The sequence below is a fragment of the Diadema antillarum genome, unplaced genomic scaffold (genome assembly GCF_040938485.1).
Source record: "Diadema antillarum isolate AM-2024a unplaced genomic scaffold, OU_Dant_1.0 seq00001449_RagTag, whole genome shotgun sequence".
In the NCBI taxonomy this organism is placed as follows: domain Eukaryota; kingdom Metazoa; phylum Echinodermata; class Echinoidea; order Diadematoida; family Diadematidae; genus Diadema; species Diadema antillarum.
The window spans coordinates 267,527-290,163 of record NW_027272195.1 but is presented as its reverse complement, the minus strand read 5'-3'; the positions used below and the strand labels follow the sequence as shown (position 1 = coordinate 290,163).

Genomic DNA, 22,637 nt, shown 5'->3' with positions numbered 1-22,637 from the left:
GGCCATAACTTTGAAAAACAAGTAGAGTAGAAGGTAGTACTTTCCCTCTAATCCTCTATGCAAAGTTTTGGTCTTCACACTAGATACACAGGTAAAATCTCGTTAGTTGTTACCAGCAACACGAATAAGAATGCCGGCCACTTCCTTGCCTATTAAACACTTAGCATATATACCTTAAAAAAAAAGAAAGAAAAGAAGCATGTTGGGCTATGTCAAGATTTCATCACTCTTCCACGCACATGAGAATTTGAACTGGGTTTTGTTTTGACAGGAGCGAGGTCGTGCTGTAGTCAAGCTCCCTTTGTTGCCATGGTAACACCTCACCATAATTGTTGCATGGTAAGGTATAGGTGTGCTCTGTCATGCATGCGCTCTGCGATCAACATTGCGAGGTCATGCCGAGGTCACAGGCATTTGCCCATCCTGTTGTCTGAAGTTTCAGTTTTAGACACAGACAACAGCAAAACAGAGCAAGGCTTGGAGACACTCCATTTGCACAATCTACACACTGTTGTTAATCATGTATCTGTCTTCTTCTACAACAAATTGCCAGTTTTCAGCAGTGTGTTAAACTTTTCTTTCTGTATTTTAAGGCAATATGGAAAGTTGAAAACTTTGGGTTTCTTTTCTATTTTTATTTCAAAGATTCTCCCATAGTACAATGAATATTATAAGCCAGCTGACATCACTGAGGTTTTTCCACTGCATTTCCCAACATACTGTTAAGAGGAAAAACAAGACTAAATGATAACTGCATTACACCGAATCTGCAGCTGGTAAAAAAATGAAGGAAGGGAGGATGTTTCTGGTGCAGCAGTTAATGGTCACCCTGCTTTGTGAATACCACAGGTATGTCGAAATATCACCTCTTCCCTATAGGCCCTACATTATTATGGGCAGGAAGTAAGCTGAAATGCAGTCAGCCAATCACAGTCACCCTTGACCTCTGCGCAGAGACTCTAGGAATGTCTCAGAGAATCTCCACTCGCTGGTTGATTGCTGTGAAACAATCTTGTGTCCACAGGCACAACTTGATTGCCTTTTAGTTTCTGTGTTTGTTTTTATGTTTTTTATTGATTTCTTTCCTTTCTTACATCACTATACAATACATACGCCACTGCAGCACAGGTTTCATATGGTAGCTGCTCTTGTGACGTGCGTGACCAAATTTTCAAATAGCATTTTACTGCACGAAGCATGACTGCTATAACATAAATATTGTTTTCAATTTCATGCAACAATAAACCAAGTCTGGAAAAAACAAACAAACAAAACATGACAGTAGCTTTGTGTCATTGGTGAAGAACAGAAAGGGCAAATCGAACGACATCACCACATAACAAATAAATACTTTCAAGCTGATTTATCAACGAAGCCTTCTGTACACATATATAATTTTTCATAACACTGCCATATTTTTCTCTGTATTTGCCAAATGACAATGTACAACGTGTACACTGACAATACACATATACACCAATCCATGATGAACTCTGACATGGTAAAGACAAAAATGAAACAAACAAAACAATATAATCATATCTATGTCCTCAATTTGAATACACTAGTATTGCCTTGCTCAACTTTTAAGTTGAATATCTCAATGAAAAGTAATGAAACCATTTAGTTACATTCACGACTTGGTCTTTGCACACCACACAAGCTGAAAAAGGCCAAAGTGGTTCCCATGGTTACGCAATTACTCAGCTCACCCTCCCACAACGAAGGTGTGAATTCTGGAACAAACAAACTCTCTGACATTACAATTTGTATGTGGACTTATACAATGTGTTAGGCATCATTTGAAAAGTGTTGTAGCAAGTCAACATAAGATTTTGTTGCTTGATAGTTCAGAGAGAGGGTGTGTGTGTGTGTGTGTATATGTCTGTGTGGGCAGCCCTACAACTGCAATGTGCAATGACTTTGACTGTAGTCCCATGTATGCTTATCTGTGGAGTGCTTCTCAGCTTGAGGAGTAAGTGGTCATGTAGAGAAGTTTACAAGGACAGACAATAATATAGCTATCTTGTGTCTTGATCTAAGCTCTTGATATATGTTCATTTTCATTCTTTGTGACTTAAAACTATATGAGCCATACATGTAGGCGTAATAAGATAGACCACTATGTCGGGTGGCACCTGCTGGGTGATTTGTCCAATTGGTGCCCAAGTGTTGGCATAAATACAACTTGTGAATCCATTACATTCAATAAGGAAGTAATCAAACAAACAGAAAGATATATATCTACACTATATATCATACAATAAGTACTGATTTCATCAATTGACTGAAATAATCGCAAGAGACTGACCCATAAAAACTACATGTGAGTGGTGTTCTCGTCGTTACCTAGTGATGTCTTTCTTTGTTTTTATAGTCTATCACAAAAAAATTTAAGGTATACATGTGGATGAGCATGATATGAGTAATGAACTTTCAAACTAAACTCACTCTTCAACCCAGATCGGGCCAGATAAAGGATACTCCATAGTTGCCACAAGCCCCTGCAGAGGCTAACATCCTCAAAATTCCATAGCTGGAAAAACAGCAACGCAGCCGTTATGTTTAAAACTTTGATGAATGCTACAATTGCTGAATAAATTGAATGCCAGTGACTCATACACATGGAAACAGAGACAATTTTCTCGTCTTCAAAATGACACATAACTTGCTGATGTTCCTCATTTTTGTCTGCCTATCAAAGGCAGTTGTTTTGAGAGCTGTCCGTCTGAGTGCACTTACAGGTATGTGGGTGTTGGCTGGCCTCCTTGGGTATTTGTGAGGGCACATGTGCTGGCCTGATTTGGGTTGAAGAATCTGTAAGTCTCTGTTATGGTAATACATGCATGAATAGAAAGACAAAAAGACTGACCAACATCATATTCTGCTGACCACTTACAGTGGACATGACACTTGTTTCTACAAATGACTGGACAGAGAGAACTCTTCCATTGGCCATGAATAGCCATGAACTTCAAAATCATGCAGATGAAGGCATAAAAGGCATTTGCATCACATAAATCATGAAAAGGTGATTTGCTTCTGTTTGGCATCCATATTTCCACAAAAATTGTGACCGTGTGCATTTTACATCTCAAACTCTGTTACTGTCCTACGTGCCTTAAAATTTCTTTGCTGGCTACAATGCATCACTGTCAAATGGATGACCGATGATTGAACTGAGCTCTTTCGTGACAGTGGATTCCTCTTACAACATTTGTCGTATAGTGCTCAGTTTCATCAGTTGGATACAGATACTTATAGTTATGAGCACTTTCAGCGTGAAGATATATCAGGTCCCAACTGCTCCACATTTAATTGTGCTTTCAATCACGCGAGAAAGTAACCAAACCTGAAGAAGTCAATTTCAGCTTCAAAAGTCCGATCCCCTCAGAAGAAGATGAAAGAGTTGAGGCTCTCATTTCGATAAAGATGCTATGACCAGCAATAAAAATTGTTGCTAGATTTGCAATGTCATGTAGCAACATCCAATCAGGAAGCAGAATTCTTGCCATTGCCATGACACCTGCCACTGCAGCAAGAGTTTGCTATCATCGCAACTTTTCATGAAATGGAGCTGAGGGGCATGTTTTACTAAGCTCTAAAATCAATCCAAAGTTCAAGTCAACTGACCCTATGGACAATTTTGGGATCAATCAATCCCCAAAGAGGTTAGGACATGTTTCACAAAGCAATTTGGGAACATTATATATCTTGTGCCCACCTTGCCACATGCTAGATTACATCTTGAATGCCTATGTATCTTTCCCAGCTAGATCAGGGCCTCATTTAATAAAACTTGTTATCAGTGACAAGTTGCCATAGTTGTTACAAGCTACTGAAATCCTTGCATCTGATTGGCTGAGAGCAAACTTGTCACAGAAATGGGGCAGTTGTCACTGATAACAAATTTTATGAAACGGGACCCTGATCTGAATCTGTCCCAAATTCGGGTTCCTTGTTTGGCTCGATAATAGTTTCCATGTTAGTGTAAGGGTCCCCTGGCTGCAGGGGTTGAGCCCCTGGGAAAGGCACTTCTCACCCTCATTGCCTATTCCTGTGGAGGGCAATCAAAGCTATTTGTCCCACAATTGTTTGCTTTATAAAAGCATCCAATGCTTCCTATATGCGGTCACATAAAACAAAAGCAATTCCAATCACATCAAATCTGACCTGCAGCAATATTGTCGATGCGCTTGTGTAACTATAATCAGTCAGTAAGTACTTCAACCTCCCAACCCATGCATGAAAAATCTTAAGGGCTCGATAAGTATAAATCTCATCCAGGTGAGGAATGACATTGTAAATCTGTGACTTGTATCCATGAAGTACATACGGGCCAATGTTTTTGGACCATGTGACAACACATCACCTCCTGTGAATTTTTTTACTTGTCAAGATCATAATGGTCAAGTCCTAATGCTTGTGTGCAAGGACTTTGTTGCATACAGCAGTTTTGACTACGGCATGCATTATACATGTAGCATCATGTACACTGCACCAAACATGCTCCCTACAAAGTGAAACATTGCCACGCACCAACTTTTTGCCACTGATCAGACATATATGTATGACACTGCAGGTTACAAGATTTTGTTGACACATCACACTTCCTAATGGCCCTCTTTGTTTAAACTCACTTATTTGTTCTTTTTTCTTCACAGCTGAGTAATGAAATGCAGTATGCATAACCATTATATTACTGAAAATGACTTCAAACAATTCATTTTGCCTACACATTCTCAAAAAGAACTATGTTCTAGAACGAATCCCCCCTCCCCTGAATCATTTGGAATTAACAGCCACCATAATTTCAGGGTTTACTCTACCTCATGATTTAGCACATTTGCTTTGGACAGACATCAATTCGTGAACTCCTACTATCCACAAAGGTCTGTGGAAGCAGTGCCACTCACAACTAGTCCACGTTGAACCTTGTCAGGCCTGGCAGCCGTCAACATCTTAAAACGAGGAAAACAACTCACGCATCACGAGCACATGTTAATCTTTTACTGTGCTTTTTGTGCCGAATAGCACGTATCATGTCAGGACTCGATATGCCACTGAAATGGAGATTCACCTCATCCCCTTTCATCCTTTTTCCGTCATCATTGCCATGCTATTGGATTGAGGCACATTGTTCTGCCCAAGTGGGCTGGCTGACATCATACAACTAGGTTAAGGTTTTGGGGGGATGTCCCGCAGAGGGTTAAATTCAAGCCAGGCTCAAGCTCTTGAAGGTCTACTTGCCCTCATTTCTGCCTCTGACTGACTTTTGACATTTTTCATGTACAACACCACAACACATCTTACTTTAAGATACATTTCCTTGTCACCTTAACTCCACGATCAATATTTCCTTTTATTTCATTTAAAGATTAGCTGTCGTGCACACCACTGACAGCATTCGAAAGTTTGAGGAATATATCCCTCCATTTAGTTTTCCACGAATAGTCCCAGGGGAGAATTCCAGGAAAAGGTAATAGTTTTATTGATACAAACCTTTACTACCCCAGAGGATAAATATATCCCTTCATTAGTTTTCCACTAATAGTCCATGGGGTGAATTTCAGGAAAGGTGATAGTTCCAATGATATAAACCTTTACTACCCCAGTAGAGGATAAAACACACAAATTGGAAAGACATCCAGATCCACACAACATCCGGACAGAACCAGTTCTATCCGGATTTGACAGCTCCTTGATGCATCCCTCCAGTTACCACCACAACGTCGGTCCACCAGGATCCCACCTCTACCCGATTAAAGTCTTCAAGGCAGATTAGATAACAAAGTCTGCCTCCACACAGCACGGAAAGCATAGGTCAGAGGTCAAAGGATCCAACCTGGGATGCCTTAAAAGAGTCACGCTGTCCATGCCATGTCTTTGTTTCTTTAAACGGGGGCGATAGACGGTTACAGTTCTCACTCTAGCTGCATGCGGATCTCGCGATGATCGATGATGGGGCCAACATTGGCCACGGGGTCCTCCATCATGATGGCCATGTTGCCCAGGTTGCCGTGGTCGCCCGTGGGCGTCACGGCGGGCGTGTCCTCGTTGGACTGGTAGAGCACCTCCCGGTCGCTCTTGTGGTGGTGGTGGTGGTGGTGGTGATAAAATAGATCTATACACAATATACCTTTGGTGAATTACAGTCATCATCGTACTGAATATACAAGCTGCCTATTAGTGCAGTGTAGTCATGTACAAAACTAGATATTCTAGTAAGGTAGTAGTAGCATGCCAATTATATCGGCATCGCCATGCGCAGTGCAGGCATCCTTAATCTACATTACAAGGTTTTCATGTAACTGGTGGGTGGTGGTAGGTTTTGAGGTTACAATGCTGTTCACCTGCAGATTGGTTGTAGGGTCTGCTGCATCGAAACTTAAAGCAGAAATTAATAGAGAATCTAGAAATATGAAAGTTTGATATCTACGGAAAGCTAAGAAGCTAGTTAACAAAACTGGATATCTTTTAGACGATGTAACTTTACCCCCAAACTGTTTTTGAGATTGAAAAAACACCCAATTTCCGTGACCACGTAGCTCCGTTCGCTACAAGAAACATCGGATTTGAGCGACGTCACCTAATGTGTATGAGCTGATTTGCAGTACGGCTATATGAGACTCACTCTGGCAAAACCCGAAACTTCTCGGCAAATGTGATTTCGCGCTACAGCCCGAAGAAGGTCCAAAAATGACCTACCTCAGGGACCAAATTGACATTTTGGTATCACGTTGTAGGGGAAATTTTCTAGTTTCTGATTGATATCAACAACATTTCGAAATACAGCCTAGAAAACGTGGAATTTTGAATAGAAAAGTAGGATGTCAATCTCAAATGTTGGCCAAAATCTTACGTCTAAAGACCAAATCGCCTTCGCTTACGGCGAAAATGACTATTCTTTTGGCGATCGTGTCTTAGATATTCTGCGTTGAACCCTGACACATTTGGTACCTACAGAAAGCTCTACCTCTGCTTATTCCAAATATGGTCATGGCATGATGTCATGCTACTCACTTTCATTCATAAATTCGTTTGAAACATGCGTAAGTTTATGCAAATCGTCTCCCAGACGCGTAAACAGCCTTGTTGCTTACCAAGACACGTGATCGAAATACGTGTTCACGATTGGTCAACTGCGCCGAGGACCTCCTTGTTTACAAGCAGCCTACGTGTTATACTATGGGGATCGCTGCAGCAGCGGTGCATGCTTGCATGCAACACGTGTATATCGTGACTGCTGCTCAGCACGGAAATGTTGCAGTTTCCCGCTTTGTTAGACTGTTTTTTTTAGCAAGTTGAGGTAGAAATTAGAATTTAAACCAACACATAAGAGAAAAAGAAGGTCATATTCATCTAACAAACCTTCATCATGCCATTTCGAAGAAGAATCAAGCTGAAATCACGGCATCAAGGAATACCTCTTCAGTGCCCATTCTGCTGGTACTGTTGTGCGTACACCTGATCACGGCAATCGCGAATCTTGAGCTGATTACGGTAGGTTTTGTGCTTTTCAAACGTCGTATTTCCGTAAATTTATGGGTGTAAAAATGATTTCCAATCAATTACAGCTCTTCGACTTAGTTATCATCCTTCATGAGTATGGATTACTGAGTACCTCAGCTATACGCAATTCTCCCACAATGATCGATTTGTTGTGTCAATAATAACAGCAAATTGTGGCTGTACGAAGGAATACAGCTAATCACGGCAATCGTGAATCTTGAGGTGACAATAGGTTTTGTGCTTTTAAAACTGTGTTTTTCCGTAAATTTATGGGTGTAAAATATGATTCCAATGAACACAAGCAAACAAACAATTTCACGACGTGAATATATAGTTTTGGCGGACGATTTATTCTAGATTGACAACAAATTACACACCAATTTTCTGAAAAGTGCACACAGTTTGCCTATAGATACGTAAATCCCACTGGGTTGCATACACACGTGGTGACGTCACAGATTTGGCACTTTTCGTAGCCGCATCGAACTTTTTCCAGTGCTCAAATTTGGTAAAAATAAAGATTCTTATATTCAAAGCAGAGACAACTTTATTGCATGATTTATGACAAAAATTAATCAAAATAACATTAAAGAACCTCAGGGGACTTGCTTAGGCCACTGCTTAGAAATTTGGAAGTCAACAGTTATCTAAAATTTGAATAATGCACAAAACTCAACTACTCAGTCCGAGTTCTGTGTGTCAGCCACACTTAAGCCTTTTTGTTGCATTCTTCTGTATTTGTGATCTATACACACAAATCTAAAAGTACAAGAGCTGATGTAATAACATATAGAGTGTGTGGTAAGAATGTATATAGAAATGTTTGTAAGTGTTGATGAACTTTCTTCACAAAATATACATGATGGACACACATGCAGTACATGGGTCTGCAAAGGTAGCCTAGTAATGTACTGGAATTTACGGTGAGCCCCGAAAACAATTCAATTCAAAATCTAACCGTCAAAAAAATGTACTAAATGTTGCCTTCCACTTTCAATACTTTATGGGATTTTCTAAAATGATTTTCTCTTCAACATACCACTGTATTTATACAACTCTTCATTTAAGGCGTGCAAATGGGATTCCCTACCTGATGGAAAACAGTCAATTTATATGATTTTATTTCCTATAAATTTCTTCTTTAAACCTATAACAGCTATAAAATAAAATCAGCAATTATACAGAGACAGTTCTATATTGTTTCAAATTTCTGTATTTTAATTGCAAGTTTCTTTTTTTGTTTGTTTCCTCAGGTTGGAGGTGCTTGAAGACATCGTTGTCTTTACTGCAAATTAAGTACCGGTATGTTGTTTGTTACTACATGTATGCTGCGCAGAACTGCATCCTACTATACTTCCAGGGAGTATTCCTGGTGTGAAATCTCCTGATGTTAACGCTTCTTCCTACCTGTGACACCAAGGCAAAGGTGAGCCTTCTCTGCAGGCCAGGAAAATTCACATTTGCTCCCTTTGATAAAAAAAAACCCAACTACGATATTTCTTATCAATATGTAGTGTTTGCCAATGCAGAAGCAATTACATGTACATGTATCTATTCGAGTTGGAACGATCAAATGGTTAATCTTGTAAAATTCATTGCAGTATGCCATGCAGAGTTTTTTGTATAGCATCTAATTCTTCCTGGCACAGCTCTACATTACTGTTGTTTATTACTTGCATTATCAAAAATAATAACATCTGTGTTCTGTTTGCTCATGTACTTTATAGATTTGACGCATTAATTGCAACACTGCAACGCCAAGGAAGAAAGAAACCTTGCCAACGTTTTGCAAACTCTGGAAAGGACTGCTGCCCGATATTGCTGTCACCAAACCTGCAACTCACCTGTGCTGGAGCTGCCAAAGAACAACATGTGATCATCGAGAGAGGGTGAATGTTTTTTAGTACATTGTATTTAGCTTTGCTTCACTTATTCACATTCAGTCAGCCAGGTCGGAGTTCCACTGTGAGCATGAGCAGAACAAGGTCATTTGTACAAATGGGGCTGGTTGGTAATGATTATTAATGTAAACATGGTGCTTGCAAGCACATCCACTAGACCAAAAAAAAAAAAAAAATGTACATTGTATTTAGCAATATCAATAGAAATAAGATTGTGTATACATTCAATGCACAATAATAAAATGGATCCTTTCCAAAGTATTGAGTGATGGGCCATTTTTGTCACCTGGGGGGTGTTTCATCCATTTAGTCAGCGCTGACAAGTTGTCAGTCTCTGACAATTTCAGCAAAATCCTTGGTTTTGATTGGCTGAGATGCTCTGGTCACTGACTGTTACCATGGTGATTGTCAGAGACTGACAACTTGACAGCGCTGACAACTTTCATGAAACGGTACCCTGGTCTACACAAATTCTTTGTTTTAACACAACTGAGGAATTTTCATGAATTGTTACATCTGGCAAGCTTATGCATTTTGTCACTTTGAAAACAAGTGAAGTACCAAACCAAGTGAGAAAAATAAAAAGTCATTTGTACTCAAATGCACATGAGCTAACCCCAAACTGGCTTAATAATGTCATAGCTCTTTTTGTGTAAAGATGAGACAAAGGACTTTGTCTGCCTTCGTCCAGATGACAGAGCATTTTCAAATTTTCAATGTAGAGTGTATGCTCTAAGTTCTAGAATTACGTTGTACATGTAGTACAGTATTGTTTTGTGATGTGTTACTTTACAATCAAATTTAAGCTTTAAACTGAGAGGTTGTGTAAATGGTGTTGTACATGGGATTTGTCAGGAAAGTGCAACCAGTAGAAATGTATAGTTTCATGTTTTTCCTCAACTCCCAGAAATAGTCTTCTATATATGATACATTGTATCACTATACAGAGGAAGGTGTAACACTTTTGTTGTTGTTCTTTCCCAGGTATTCTACATGATCGAGGTACCTTCTTCAGCTGTCTTCGTGGAATGAATCACTACAGCATCGCTCAGTTCTACAGATGCATCCATGATGAAACTTTTCTCCAGGGCAATCAACTACAGTCTGAAACAATCTTCATAGAATCAGCGTAGAATACTGGCTGATAATACTGTGAGAACACTCATCAAATGATTTTAAAGAAATCACTGCTGATTACTTGTATTATGATGAGTTAATACTTGTATCTGTTTCATATTTTGTGTATCATCCTCTGCCTAAATGACCAACTGTACTTAATTTGTGCAGCACATTTACAATGTAAAAATAACAAGCTGACTTTTTATCATCATCTCTGTTATGCATCTAAATGTTTAAAAAAATACACTGAAGAATGTACTGTATGCTGAAACTTTGAACTATCATCCTCGAGGTTGTTGTAGAAATCCTTGTGGCTATTGTAATTTGTTTTTCTTGTCATTCTTGCTTGAGAATATGTAAGTTGCATTCTGATGTTTAGGATGGCAAATGAATTTTAGCCTTGCTGAGAATCACACTGTATTACAGTGGCATCACTCAGGCTTTCTTTATGAAGCTGGACAATTCCTGTACCTTCCTGTTATATGCCTGTCCCATCCTGCCTATACTATCCTACGTATTTCTGAACGTTCCTACATGTGTACAGTTCCTCTCTCTTCTATCATATCTAGCAATTCTAGCCAATCTCTGAAGGTCCTCCTACCAGCTAGGTAGTTTCTCCCCATTCTGTTAACAAGATTACAAGGTGTCGCTTTCCAGGAAAAAGAGACTTCACTTACATTGATGTGGGGCACTGTAAACCATGCCATCCCTATGTCGACGGAATAGACATATCCCCATATTTTGGTTCTGGTGCTGGTTGGGGGGGGGGGTCCATTTTTTCTTTCTTTTTCTCCTTGTCACAGTTTATGTTTGTGTGTGTGTGTGTGTGTGTATTTATGGTGTATCAGTATTTACTTTATTGCAGTTTCAGCAAACTTGGTATCCCTCTTTTCCTATTGGTATGTAACAGGTGAGGATACTAACTTTTATGTATGCATGTAATAGCCATTTAAAGATATGTTCATGGAATCCTACATGTTCTAATATTTGTGAACTGTGCTTTAATTTGCAAATGATCTTTATATATCTTGTTTGAAGTTTGTAGATGATATTGAATTTGTAACATTTTTCAAGTGTTTGTGACGAAATATTTTCATTCATGTTTTATCTATTTGCATAGAGCTGGAAAGTATTGTGGACGGTTTTCTTTTTCTTCCATTATGTGGAAACTAAGCATGAAGCTTTTGTTATGTATATATACATTTTATTCTACTGTTTGATTACTAGTAGATTGTTTTACCTGTTTTCATTGTGTTGTACCTACGTGTACATGCAACATTTGGCATTAACAAGTCTGCTTTCTTCAGATGATAAAAGTGTACTTTTTGCACAGAGCACATGGATTGCCAATGTTACATAATGTTTTTCTGCTGGGAGAGACTTTTTTGGGGTCAAAAAACAATTCTTTTAATGAAATACAATGATGTACTGATGTAACGACAGGCCAATGATAAATTGTATTTTGCTTCAAAGAATATTGCTTTCCTTTATTTACAAAATTTTAAGATATTCAGTAACTGTATGAGTATATTCTATGTACATGTATTTAACTGTCTTAATTGCACATGTATTACATTATAATATAAAAACTTGATTTGATTCAACTCTTTGATTTGAACGATGATAACAACTTCGCCTAGAGCATAGATACACATTTATTTGTGTATGTGCAGAAATGTATCAATCTTGACAAATAAAAATGACATGTTTGTAACAAATGATGAACTATGCTTTGATAATGTACGAAAATGAGGAATTTCTCTTTATTTTTTTTTAATCATCCAATAACTTTATTAAACAAACATGAAATGTATGATCTGTGGTACGGAGATGTTTTAATTTCTCTGCAAAGAGTGTGTGCCAAAAACGAAGTATGAGTAGCATGTATTGGTGATGACATTGCCAAGGAGTATGTTTGATTGAAAAAGCTCTGAACACTGTGCTGTACTTTAAGTGTGAATATATCCATTATTTCAGCAGGATGATTTATATGTATATATACGTATATGTATATACATATATATACATACATATATACACACACACACACACACACACACACACACACACACACATATATATATATATATATATATATATATATATATATATATACATGTATATATATACATATTTATATATCCCGTTGGGGTGGAGAAATGAAAGCCAGGGAGCATAGATGAACCCCAAAGGGTTCAATTTTGAATCTGACCAGTTGAAGAATTAACCCTTTTGGGTGGAATAATGAACCTCAAAGGTGCAAAAAAAATGAACCCTTTTGAACACCTTGAGGTGCGGTTTTGAACTCGGAGGGTTCATTTTCATGGGGTTCAAAATTGAACCCTAGATAGGGATTCAATTTTCGAGGGAAAAGGGGTGCTGCTATTGCATCACGCCTGGAGGTTCAATTTTGAACCCTAATTTCTTAGTGTGTACCACAGTTTGTGACATCACTGTAGGACATCGATATAAAGACAATATGAACAGAATTCAACACATTTTCATACTTCCAGCAAAATGAAAGCGCACTTGACTTGGCAGGGGGAACAATATTACCCTTAACATGTCCCAGTAACAAGTCAAGTCGATGTGTACTTTTCATAAAATATGAAATTTTGTGGATTTCTTTTTAGATTTTAATGAAACCGCTGCCATCTGCCACTGTTTAATTGATGTTAATCTATTAGTTTAAGCCACATTGAATGTGATGTGGTGCCACACTTCAAGAGGGTCATTAAGTTTTAGATCAAACACTCGATGGGGCTAGAGGAAGGGGGAGGGGGACCACACCCATACCTTGTAAGTGGTCCTCTGGGTCTAGGGTGACACGCTCCAAGTCAAAGTCATCCGTCTCGCGGAACTGATGGTACCTGACATCTGCGATATCGTCGTCGCTATTGTAAGATAGCTACAGGGTCAGGGACACAGACTGTAAACATGAGGCCTGCACGCTTCAAGTCCTGAGGAGCACACTGCTTTATTGTCAGGCTGACCTGCCCTCAGTAAAACTCAAAATCATGAACATGATCTGCATAAACTGTATTTACATATTTACATATTTAAATGAACTAAGAGGACCAATAGGAATAACAGAAATGGAAGAGACCAACTAAAATGAAAGAACCCAATTCATGAGACAACCAATGGAAACACACCGGATGACTGTGGCTAGAAGCTGGGGTGAGAACTGCAGACATGGAAGGATAAACAAAAGGATCAGATGTGACAAGTTGAGGTGATAACTGTAAACATGAATGGGAAAGGAATAACATGGATGGGGAAGGAATGAGAGTGGTGGGACAGAAATAGAATACAGGTTAATGAGATGTGGGACAGCCTAAGAACCTAACCAAACTGAGATACATGTACATAACAAACTAAGAAACTGGAAGGAGATAGGCTTTGCTGTCTTACACTATCATAGTCCTCGGGAGACGAGAGGGTGATGTTGGTCAGCTTCATCATGGGAATCCTTTCAATGTTCGAGTGGAAAGAGAAAAAAGTCGTGAAGTGATATATGGCACTAGTAATGCTGGAATGTTCCAGGTGTCTTCTCTTAGACCTTAGTCATTATTTGTACATGCAAACATTTCATTGTATCCCTATCAATTTGTTGGAGATGAAATAAATCAACTTGAAATCAACAACTTGAATAGCTTATTAGACCTTAGTCGAAGAATATCTGGTGCTGAGCTATACATTGCATCAGAAAAAGTACCTAAACATCTGCCACGTAAATGACTGGCAGAGTTATCGTCTCAGTGAGTTATTGCTCCTTGTGATAATGTAAATCATTAACCCGTTCAGGACGATCTGATTTTGCTACAACACATATATCCCGCAGACGCTTTCCCGAGCATACTGGGAACTCATCCTCAACGGATTAAAGAACAGGGATTAAGACTGTGCAAGTGATGGCGGCCAAAGAATTTGAATTTTAGAGCTAAACTGATGATTCTGTTTTGTATGAGTTCCCAACAAAAGCTACAAGCTATTCCTGTCATTACATGAGCATAAATTAAATTTTCATTGAATAAATGTGGAGTTTAAAGTGACAACCATTCCTGATATTTACTTCATATACTTCCCGCATTCATTCACAAACTCCAGCATGCAGTTGCACAATCGATTAACGTCATTCATTGCTCTGACTGTCTTGACTTTCTGCGCCAGACAACAACTATGACGGCTATGATGGCTGCCAAGACCAGGACCCCGAACAAGATGCCCACGATCAATCCCACGCTGCCGCCTTTCCGTTTGTGGACTCCCTCTTTGCCGGTAACAGCCTTGCCTGTCGTCGTCTCCGTGGGGATGGGCTTGGTTGTCCAGGCGACGCTGGCTGATGGCTGGGTGGCAATGGTAGCTGTGGGCAGTCACCAATCAGGAAAACATGATTCTATCCTTCAAACATGAAGATCTAGACCTGATGATTTTTATTCAATTTCAATTTCAATCTCATTTTTGTATTTCTGGATGGAAAATACAGAGAATATAACAAAATATGATAATACTTCATGCCCAGCTTGGATATATATAAAAAAAATAACTAAGTACATAACGGTCGATGTATCAGTTTCAATCAAAGTATGATATATCATATATCAAAGCATGATATAACATTCATATGACATATGGAAATATATCATTAGAATCAAACCTTGTTCAGTTAATGGAGGGCTAGCTTAAGTCTCTTCTTTGCTCTTCTATTTCCCACAATTTGCATCAAATGGGTGCAGACATGAGTAGATGATATCATATCTTAAATAATCATATGTATTTATTTTCTACATATTTTTTCACCAACTACCATGAAGTAAGCCTCTAGTCATGAAAGAGCTATAGATACATAGATAGATCGATAGATAGATGAACTGATATACATATAGATAGATGGATAGATAGATTGATAGATGGACAGATGAATAGATTGATAGATAGATGGATAGATAGATAGAGATGGGGGAGAGATAAAGCAAGAAAATGAAGAGACAGTTTGTAATAGCATGTATTTCTGAAGGAGCGACGCTAGCTTAAGTGAGGTGTTATATACTTTTTTTGTGCATCATACTAGGCATATTGATGAAAGATGTGATTAATACAGGAAATGTGATTATTATTACAAATTTAGAATCATAAATTAACCAGTTATTGCTTCATGGAAGCATTTTGGATGAGTTTCTCTGACAATTAAGTACTTGGCGTGTAAGACACATGTTCATGTCACATATTTAACACATTGATACCACTTCTTTATGTGTGAAATAGTGATATCACAAAGTACTGAAATAAAGGAGAATTCTGAAGAAAAAAAATTGGCCACATAGTACCATAATTCTAAAAAATAAAATTTATTTTAGAGAAATTAAATGTATTATTTATTGCAGTGAAGTATTTTATGAAAGTAAGGTGCGAAATTGATATTGAAGCATCACATCAAATTTTCTCTTGGTAACTGCAACTGAATTGTGGTTGGGCTTTAGATGAATACAAGAAGTGAATATTCAACCTTAAAAAAAAAACGAACAACTATAGCAATTTAGGGAAGCTGAATGGATGTTTTATTGCAGTGAAGCATTCTAGGGAAACATCGTATGATATTAATTGTGGCATCACATCAAACTTTGTCTTCGTGACTGCGACTGAACCGTGGCTGAGCTTCAGATGAATGTTGCCCTCCTCATATCCCCACTTTGTTCCTGTATGACTGCATGCTTAATTTACTGTGACTGATACAATGTAAGTGTTATTCTATGTAGATATTTTGACATAGTTGATGGGGTGTGGGGAGAAGACCTGCAGGTCATGGTAATTAGGTTAACCTTTTCTTGCTCCTGGTAGCCCTGTTTTCCATGTCACAATCTAGGATTGTTTTTTTTCTTTCATTTGTACTTTGTCTCTGTGTTATAATTTATCTTATCTGTGTTATGCTCAATCAAATGTGTTTTGTGTTTACCCATGTACATGTGCAATGTCTGAAATGCCGAATAAGATGATAACAATAAGAAGAATGTAAGCAGGAAGTGAACTTTAACCTCTGCAGTAGAGCTGTGGACCAGACCACGTTCCGTCCTTCTCACAGGTGAGCTCCTTGTGGCCGCTGCTCCACGTGAAACCCTCCTCGCAATCGTGGACGCAGGTGGAGTTCTGGATCGGGGGAACTGGGCACGACACGACATAGGCATTCTCTGTGATGTTGAGTTCTGGACACTCCACGACTGTATTAAGAAAAAGGAAAAGGTAAAAACACACACAAATGCTATGGTGTGATATGGTTTCGAAATGTTGATTGTTCAAGTTACAGCTGGGTGTGTATTGTTATGATGGATGAATATGCAAAATCCTACGCATTTTCAATTGTGTGGGATTATTATGAAGTTCTTGTGTATCATAAAAAAGAAGTAATTACATAGATGCACATATAGGAATATATCAATCTGTGCCAGAGAGGATGCAAAAGTGATAAATTACCAGCGTAAATACTGGCATGTGGCAACAGGATGATTATCTACAGTGTTGGAAACAGTTTAGCAATAATGTGATTATCAAAATGGTCTTCCCTGGGCTATAAAGTAACATTTTAGTCCAATCCTACCTTGTATGCCAGTACCGGTATTATGCAAGGACGCAAATGTATAATTATCACCAAAAGGTGCTATATCGATCCACACCATCTTCAGGTTAAATTTCATGAACAGAGAAAAACTAGAAAACTAGAAGGCCAGAAGTTTCATAATTGATGAAATAGGATAAAGAATAAGAAAGTTCAGGAATTTTGGGTTTGGTGTTTTTCATTGACCAGTTGTACTGGTCACAACCTCATTATGTAAATTAGCTTGGGTGATGATGTTGTCTACTCAAAGAAATTTTTCTCTGGGGAAAATCTCTTTGCGTCTACTCAAAACTTTTCTGTTAATTTGCAATGAAAACGATCATAAAATCAATGTCTTTGGTTGATAAATCAATGGAAACTACAACTACACTGTATTTCCTTATCAAAGATATTATTGCCAGTTTGTTTGTTTGTTTGTTTGTTTTTTGTGGCTCAACAAAGATTTGGTGCAAAGAACATTTTCTCTCATTTCAAGCTAACAAGGGGGACATTAAAATTTGTGTGTCCCATTTGCAGTCCTGAAAATTAGACTCCCTTCATAAGCTGGCATATTGTACTTCTGAGGTGATGGGATGATCACCTCGTCAAATTTGTGCCACTAAGGCATCTGTATTGTGAAAACATGAGATGTTTTAATTCAATAAAGTTGCGTTTTTTATCTCTATTCTTATGAGACGTTTACCATTCACTTTGAGTCTACCCTATTCATGAAAGCCAATTTGCACATTATGTTGCAGATATGCATTTTGAAAAACAGCTTCTCTCAGTTTAGTTAATCTACAGTCACCAATCCAGTTTTACGACATGAAGATGACCCTGTTTTGTTTTGTTTTGTTGTTTTTGTTTTTGCTGTTTGTAATGGGTACAGGAGGGGGACGGGTGGGGTGGGACAAGTGTGTATTGCACACACACACACACACACACACACACACACACACACAAAATCATCACCTGTGCAAAACTGATCCATGTCATTCTCCCACTGTCCATCAGCAAGACAGAGGAGGTCGTAGACTTTGCTCTCTGACCAGTAGCCCGGGTCACACTCCAAGGTGCAACGCCGCCCCGGCTCAAACGTGCAGTCCTCCAAGAATCGGCCGAACGAGACACTGCTCGGGCAGGTGGTGTCTTATTTTTTTTTAACATGCATCGGGGAGAAAAAAATATGCCCAGTGGGGAAAAGTGTGACATGGCAGAGTACATGCTTTGAAAGTGAAAGTATGTTGACATCACCAAAACTTTAAAAATTCATAACTTTTGAATCAATTGTCCAATTTTAATATTTAAAGGGGCACAGTCCCGGTAGTGTAGATGGCGCTGTTGATGCTACTGCCGATCACCGGCGTTAGCATTGATACGAAGATTGCCGAAATTAAGCTGTCATCAAGAGTAAAGCGCGTAGGTGTTGCTACGTAACACTGCCTTCGTTGTCTTCACCTACGCACTTTACTCTTGATGACAGCTCAACTTCAGTAATCTTCGTATCAATGCTAACGGTGATCGGCAGTATCATCAACAGCGCCCTCTACACTACCGGGACTATGCCCCTTTAACTGATGTGTTCTGCTCATAGAGACATTAGTATATATCTCTATGGTTCTGCTAATACTGTTGATTTTACTCAATCGATATTTATATTTGGGTTTTGGTTACTTTTAAGTTTTAACAGGTGTTATTACTGATTGAGGCAAGTAACATTACTTACAACGCACTTTACATTGTAAGCATAGCCTTGGCATGACACACCTACTAGGAATACGATAATGCTACTGCTACTAGTGCTAGGTGTAGAACCCAGGGCTGCCAACATTGGAAACTAGTTGAGAGTGAGACTTCCATAGGCCAATGCTATAATTTAGGAGTCAAAATGAGTGAGATCAATAGAAGTGCATGCAAATAAAATAAAGTTTTAGAGTGAGAAAGGACCAAAGTGAGTGTGTCTCACTCTCAATTAGTGAGATTTGGCAGCCCTGAGAACCTACGTATCTCATTGTTTCCTGGAAGAAACTGATTCTCCTAGAATCTCTTCATAAATTTTAGACAAGATGCTACCACGTTGGTACTAGTTCAAGACAAGAAGCAGTCAGTGGATAGAGCAAATTCATATAAAGTAAAGTTGTGCTTTATACCATAGTCGCAACCCTTGGCCTTACTGTGCGAGTGTGTGCTTCAATGTGCCAATTAGTGCATCTGCCTGACTGCTTTTCTCACACTGAGTATTGGCATAGAATGTAACTTGTTAAACATATAAAACTTGGCTAACCATTTTTTTTCTGAATTGACAAGGATGAATTACTTGAGACAGTCATAACTTTCTTAATTACGTTTACTCTCTTAGGTTTAGATTGTTTATCATTTGTTTGAGATCCCCTACACTGGTTTGTGCTCTTACTATTTTAACATCAGGCTTTGTTAGTTTAGACTAGCCTATATTTGGATCTGCTTTTTGAGATCCAAATTTTTCAATGTAAGGCCTAAACGTTAGATCTAACGTCAATATCAATTAGGCCTACCATTAAGTCGCCACTGCCGTAAAGTCGCGGGGGGGGGGGTGTTTCACAAAGCTGTTCTTAAAGTTACGAAGGACTTAAGAATGACTTATGATCAGTTCTTGTGTGCTATACTTATCGGAATCTCAATAAATCAGCACATGAACTAATCACCAGTCGTTCTTAAGTCCTTCGTAACTTTAAGAACAGCTTTGTGAAACACCCCCCCCCCCCCCCATCGCATGTAACGCGCGCCGCGATCGGAGATCAGCTTGGGCGACGGATTTTCATCACTCTCAAAATGCATTCGTAATTCACCTTTTTCCTCCGTAGAAACACAAATAATTGTAATCAAAATAAATTTTACCATATGTAACAGGTGATAAAACCATTTTTAATGCGAGGATGTTTTTGATTTAGAATTGATTTCAGGAGGCAGATTAACAGGTTTTCAAACGCGGTGACGGACAATGCATCCTACATTGAAGTGTGTGTATAATATGTGGCAGGCTATATAGGCGGCGAACTAATTCAGTGCCTATCGTTAGTTCGCCAACACGGAAGTGCATAGGAATTACACACAAGTGGCGACTATACGGTTAGAAAATTGAAACTCTCCTTTTAAGTGTGACAGGCCTGTGAGGGAGGGATGTGGAAAAGGGCACTGACCTAACACTAACAGAAAAGAAGTAAAATAGGCCTATTGTATGCTTTGGAGTAGTAGGCCCTGGACCTATCTTTTTTTTTTTTTTAACAAGTATTGTCTAACGTTTGTTAGAAGTAGATGTACCAAGCCTGGTGAAGTATTATGCACACGTTTAATACAAATTGCACTCATGGAAACTGACATCATCGTCAGATGTGTTTAAGTATTTTGGACTAATCTAGGTTTTCCTGTAACGTTAAAAGAGCCTCCAGAAGTACCGGTACACAGCATGTGGCAATCCAAAAGCAAAGCAGTCAGCACAAGTTAGTTAAGATTTACACAGAAAAGACCTCCTTTCCTACACAAAACTAGTTCTTAGACGCGACGTGCTAAGCCCGACCAGAAGCCGTGCTTACAGCGGCTTGGCTATATGGGCTGTATATAGTTAGACGTGTGCTATTAAACGGTTAGACTTATTTCTGTTATCAGAGCAAGATGTGAACTTACTGCTGGGAGACTTCTTGAGCAGATTTTGTAATTCTTCTGTCTTCACTACAACTAACGTTAGATCTTAGTTGTTTGTGTGGTAAAAAGAGAAAAAGACATACTTTACTTGAAGAGACGAATTTAATCACTTAGAGAACACAGAACTTCAGAGACGGACATCGTCCATGGCCATAACAAAAGCTGAGTACTGTACTCAGCGTTGCCAGTACCCAACAGAGCAAAATCACCAAAAAGCACGTGAAAAATCACCAAAAGCCATAAAAAATCACCAAATTTTGAAAAGCGTAGGTAAGGCTTCAATTTCAAGACAAAATGATGTCAATAAACCTTTATCAAACACTCTGCGCGCGTCTCGGTGCAATTTACGGCGCGCCGTAGTCACACACACTTAATGCAAAATGTGTACGATATGTGTATGGATATATGAGTGTTTGTGTGTGGTCAGTGGTGGTGAGTAACAAAAAGGGGCACATATTATCTTTCTACAGGAAATAAGGGGAAAACTTTGGGCAAAATGCATTTTTGTTTTCAATTAGTGTGATTATTTTTCTTTGGTCTCAAAATCACCAAAAAATTACCTAAAATCACCAAATTTGGTTACCTGGCTAAAATTTTGTCACCAAACAACTTAAAAAATCACAAAATTTCACCCTTTTTGGTTATCGAAATCACCATCTCGCAACACTGAGTACAGTCTGTACTACCGGTACTTGTTTTTAGCCAGTGTTTTTAGCCAACTGAGGGCGCACTCACTTGAGACAAGACAGGTGGTATTGGTTTCCCCATCCAGAGAGATGCCGTCAGAGCAGGCACACGTCCTACCCACTGACTGCAGCCCCCGTTGTTGGTGGTGCAGGTATTTGTACCTTAAAAGAAGGAATAAGGAAAAAAAAAACAAACCATACATGGCATGTTTGTCATGATGCAAATTTTAGCCTTTGTCAGCAATACTTAATAGCACTCCCGCTGCAGTGATCATACAGAATCATTAATGGCAATGCACTTCACGCGGACTGGTCAAGTCGAGCCACCATGTACCAGTGAGAATACTCAACCAAGACCCGGCGACAGGTGCGCGTGGTGTCGGCTATCTACCTCTTCTACAGGGCTGTCAGTGCTAACAGCCTAACGTGTCAGCCTTTGCAAAAGGACCCGATCCTCGTGGTTTGACCAGCAGAAGCTGTACAGTCACGTAACTATGCATATCATCCTTGTTGACTACAGCAAGACACCAATACAGGTACAATACAAGGCCAGGGGCCCAACAACGACGGCCCCACGGAGGTAGGTTGCTCAAGCTCTAAAACCAGACAGAACCCACTTAACATTGAATTTCTCCGTCTTTTATAGCAAAATTGATTGTGGTGCGTACGTTCTTTAATATCAGCTCAACAACATACCAGCAGTAGAAAAATGACAAACAACTTATTTTGCTGCTACATTATCGTAAACGTATACACATGTACCAGCCAATTCTTGCGTCGAGTTGTGGATGTGAATCTCGCTGATCCGCGTGAAGATCTGAGGCCCCACACTCTCGGCATTCTCGCCGGTATCTTTGTCGGCGCGCATCAGGCCGTATTTCTTCCAGTCGCTCCAGAAGACCTGAGAGCCCAAGACTGCAACACCGTAAGGATGGCCTCGCGGGGCAAGGTTGACAATCATCTCTCGGCCGCTGCCGTCCAGGTTGATGCGTTCGATGCGATCGATTTTAGCGTCGCCCCAGTAGAGTTTATTCCCTGTAAAGTATAAGATATGTATCTCCCTTAGGACTGTTTCAGAATTCTCAATTTATGATTTAGCAAAAATTAATATCAACGGCACGGCCATTGCCTCTGCGATGTTTTAGT

At 39.2% G+C, this 22,637-nt stretch overlaps 1 protein-coding gene across 1 annotated transcript; it reads right to left on the bottom strand.

Annotated features, from left to right (window-relative positions):
- Positions 1-13,300: 13,300 nt before the first annotated feature.
- LOC139709550 (sushi, von Willebrand factor type A, EGF and pentraxin domain-containing protein 1-like) lies at positions 13,301-22,452 on the bottom strand. Its single transcript, XM_071621507.1, has 5 exons — positions 22,268-22,452; positions 21,541-21,653; positions 18,097-18,273; positions 16,568-16,750; positions 13,301-14,898 (listed from the first exon to the last, which is right to left on the bottom strand). The coding sequence occupies exons 1-5, from the start codon at positions 22,450-22,452 to the stop codon at positions 14,672-14,674; spliced, it is 885 nt and encodes a 294-aa protein (XP_071477608.1). The 3' UTR covers positions 13,301-14,671.
- Between the last annotated feature and the right edge of the window lie 185 nt (positions 22,453-22,637).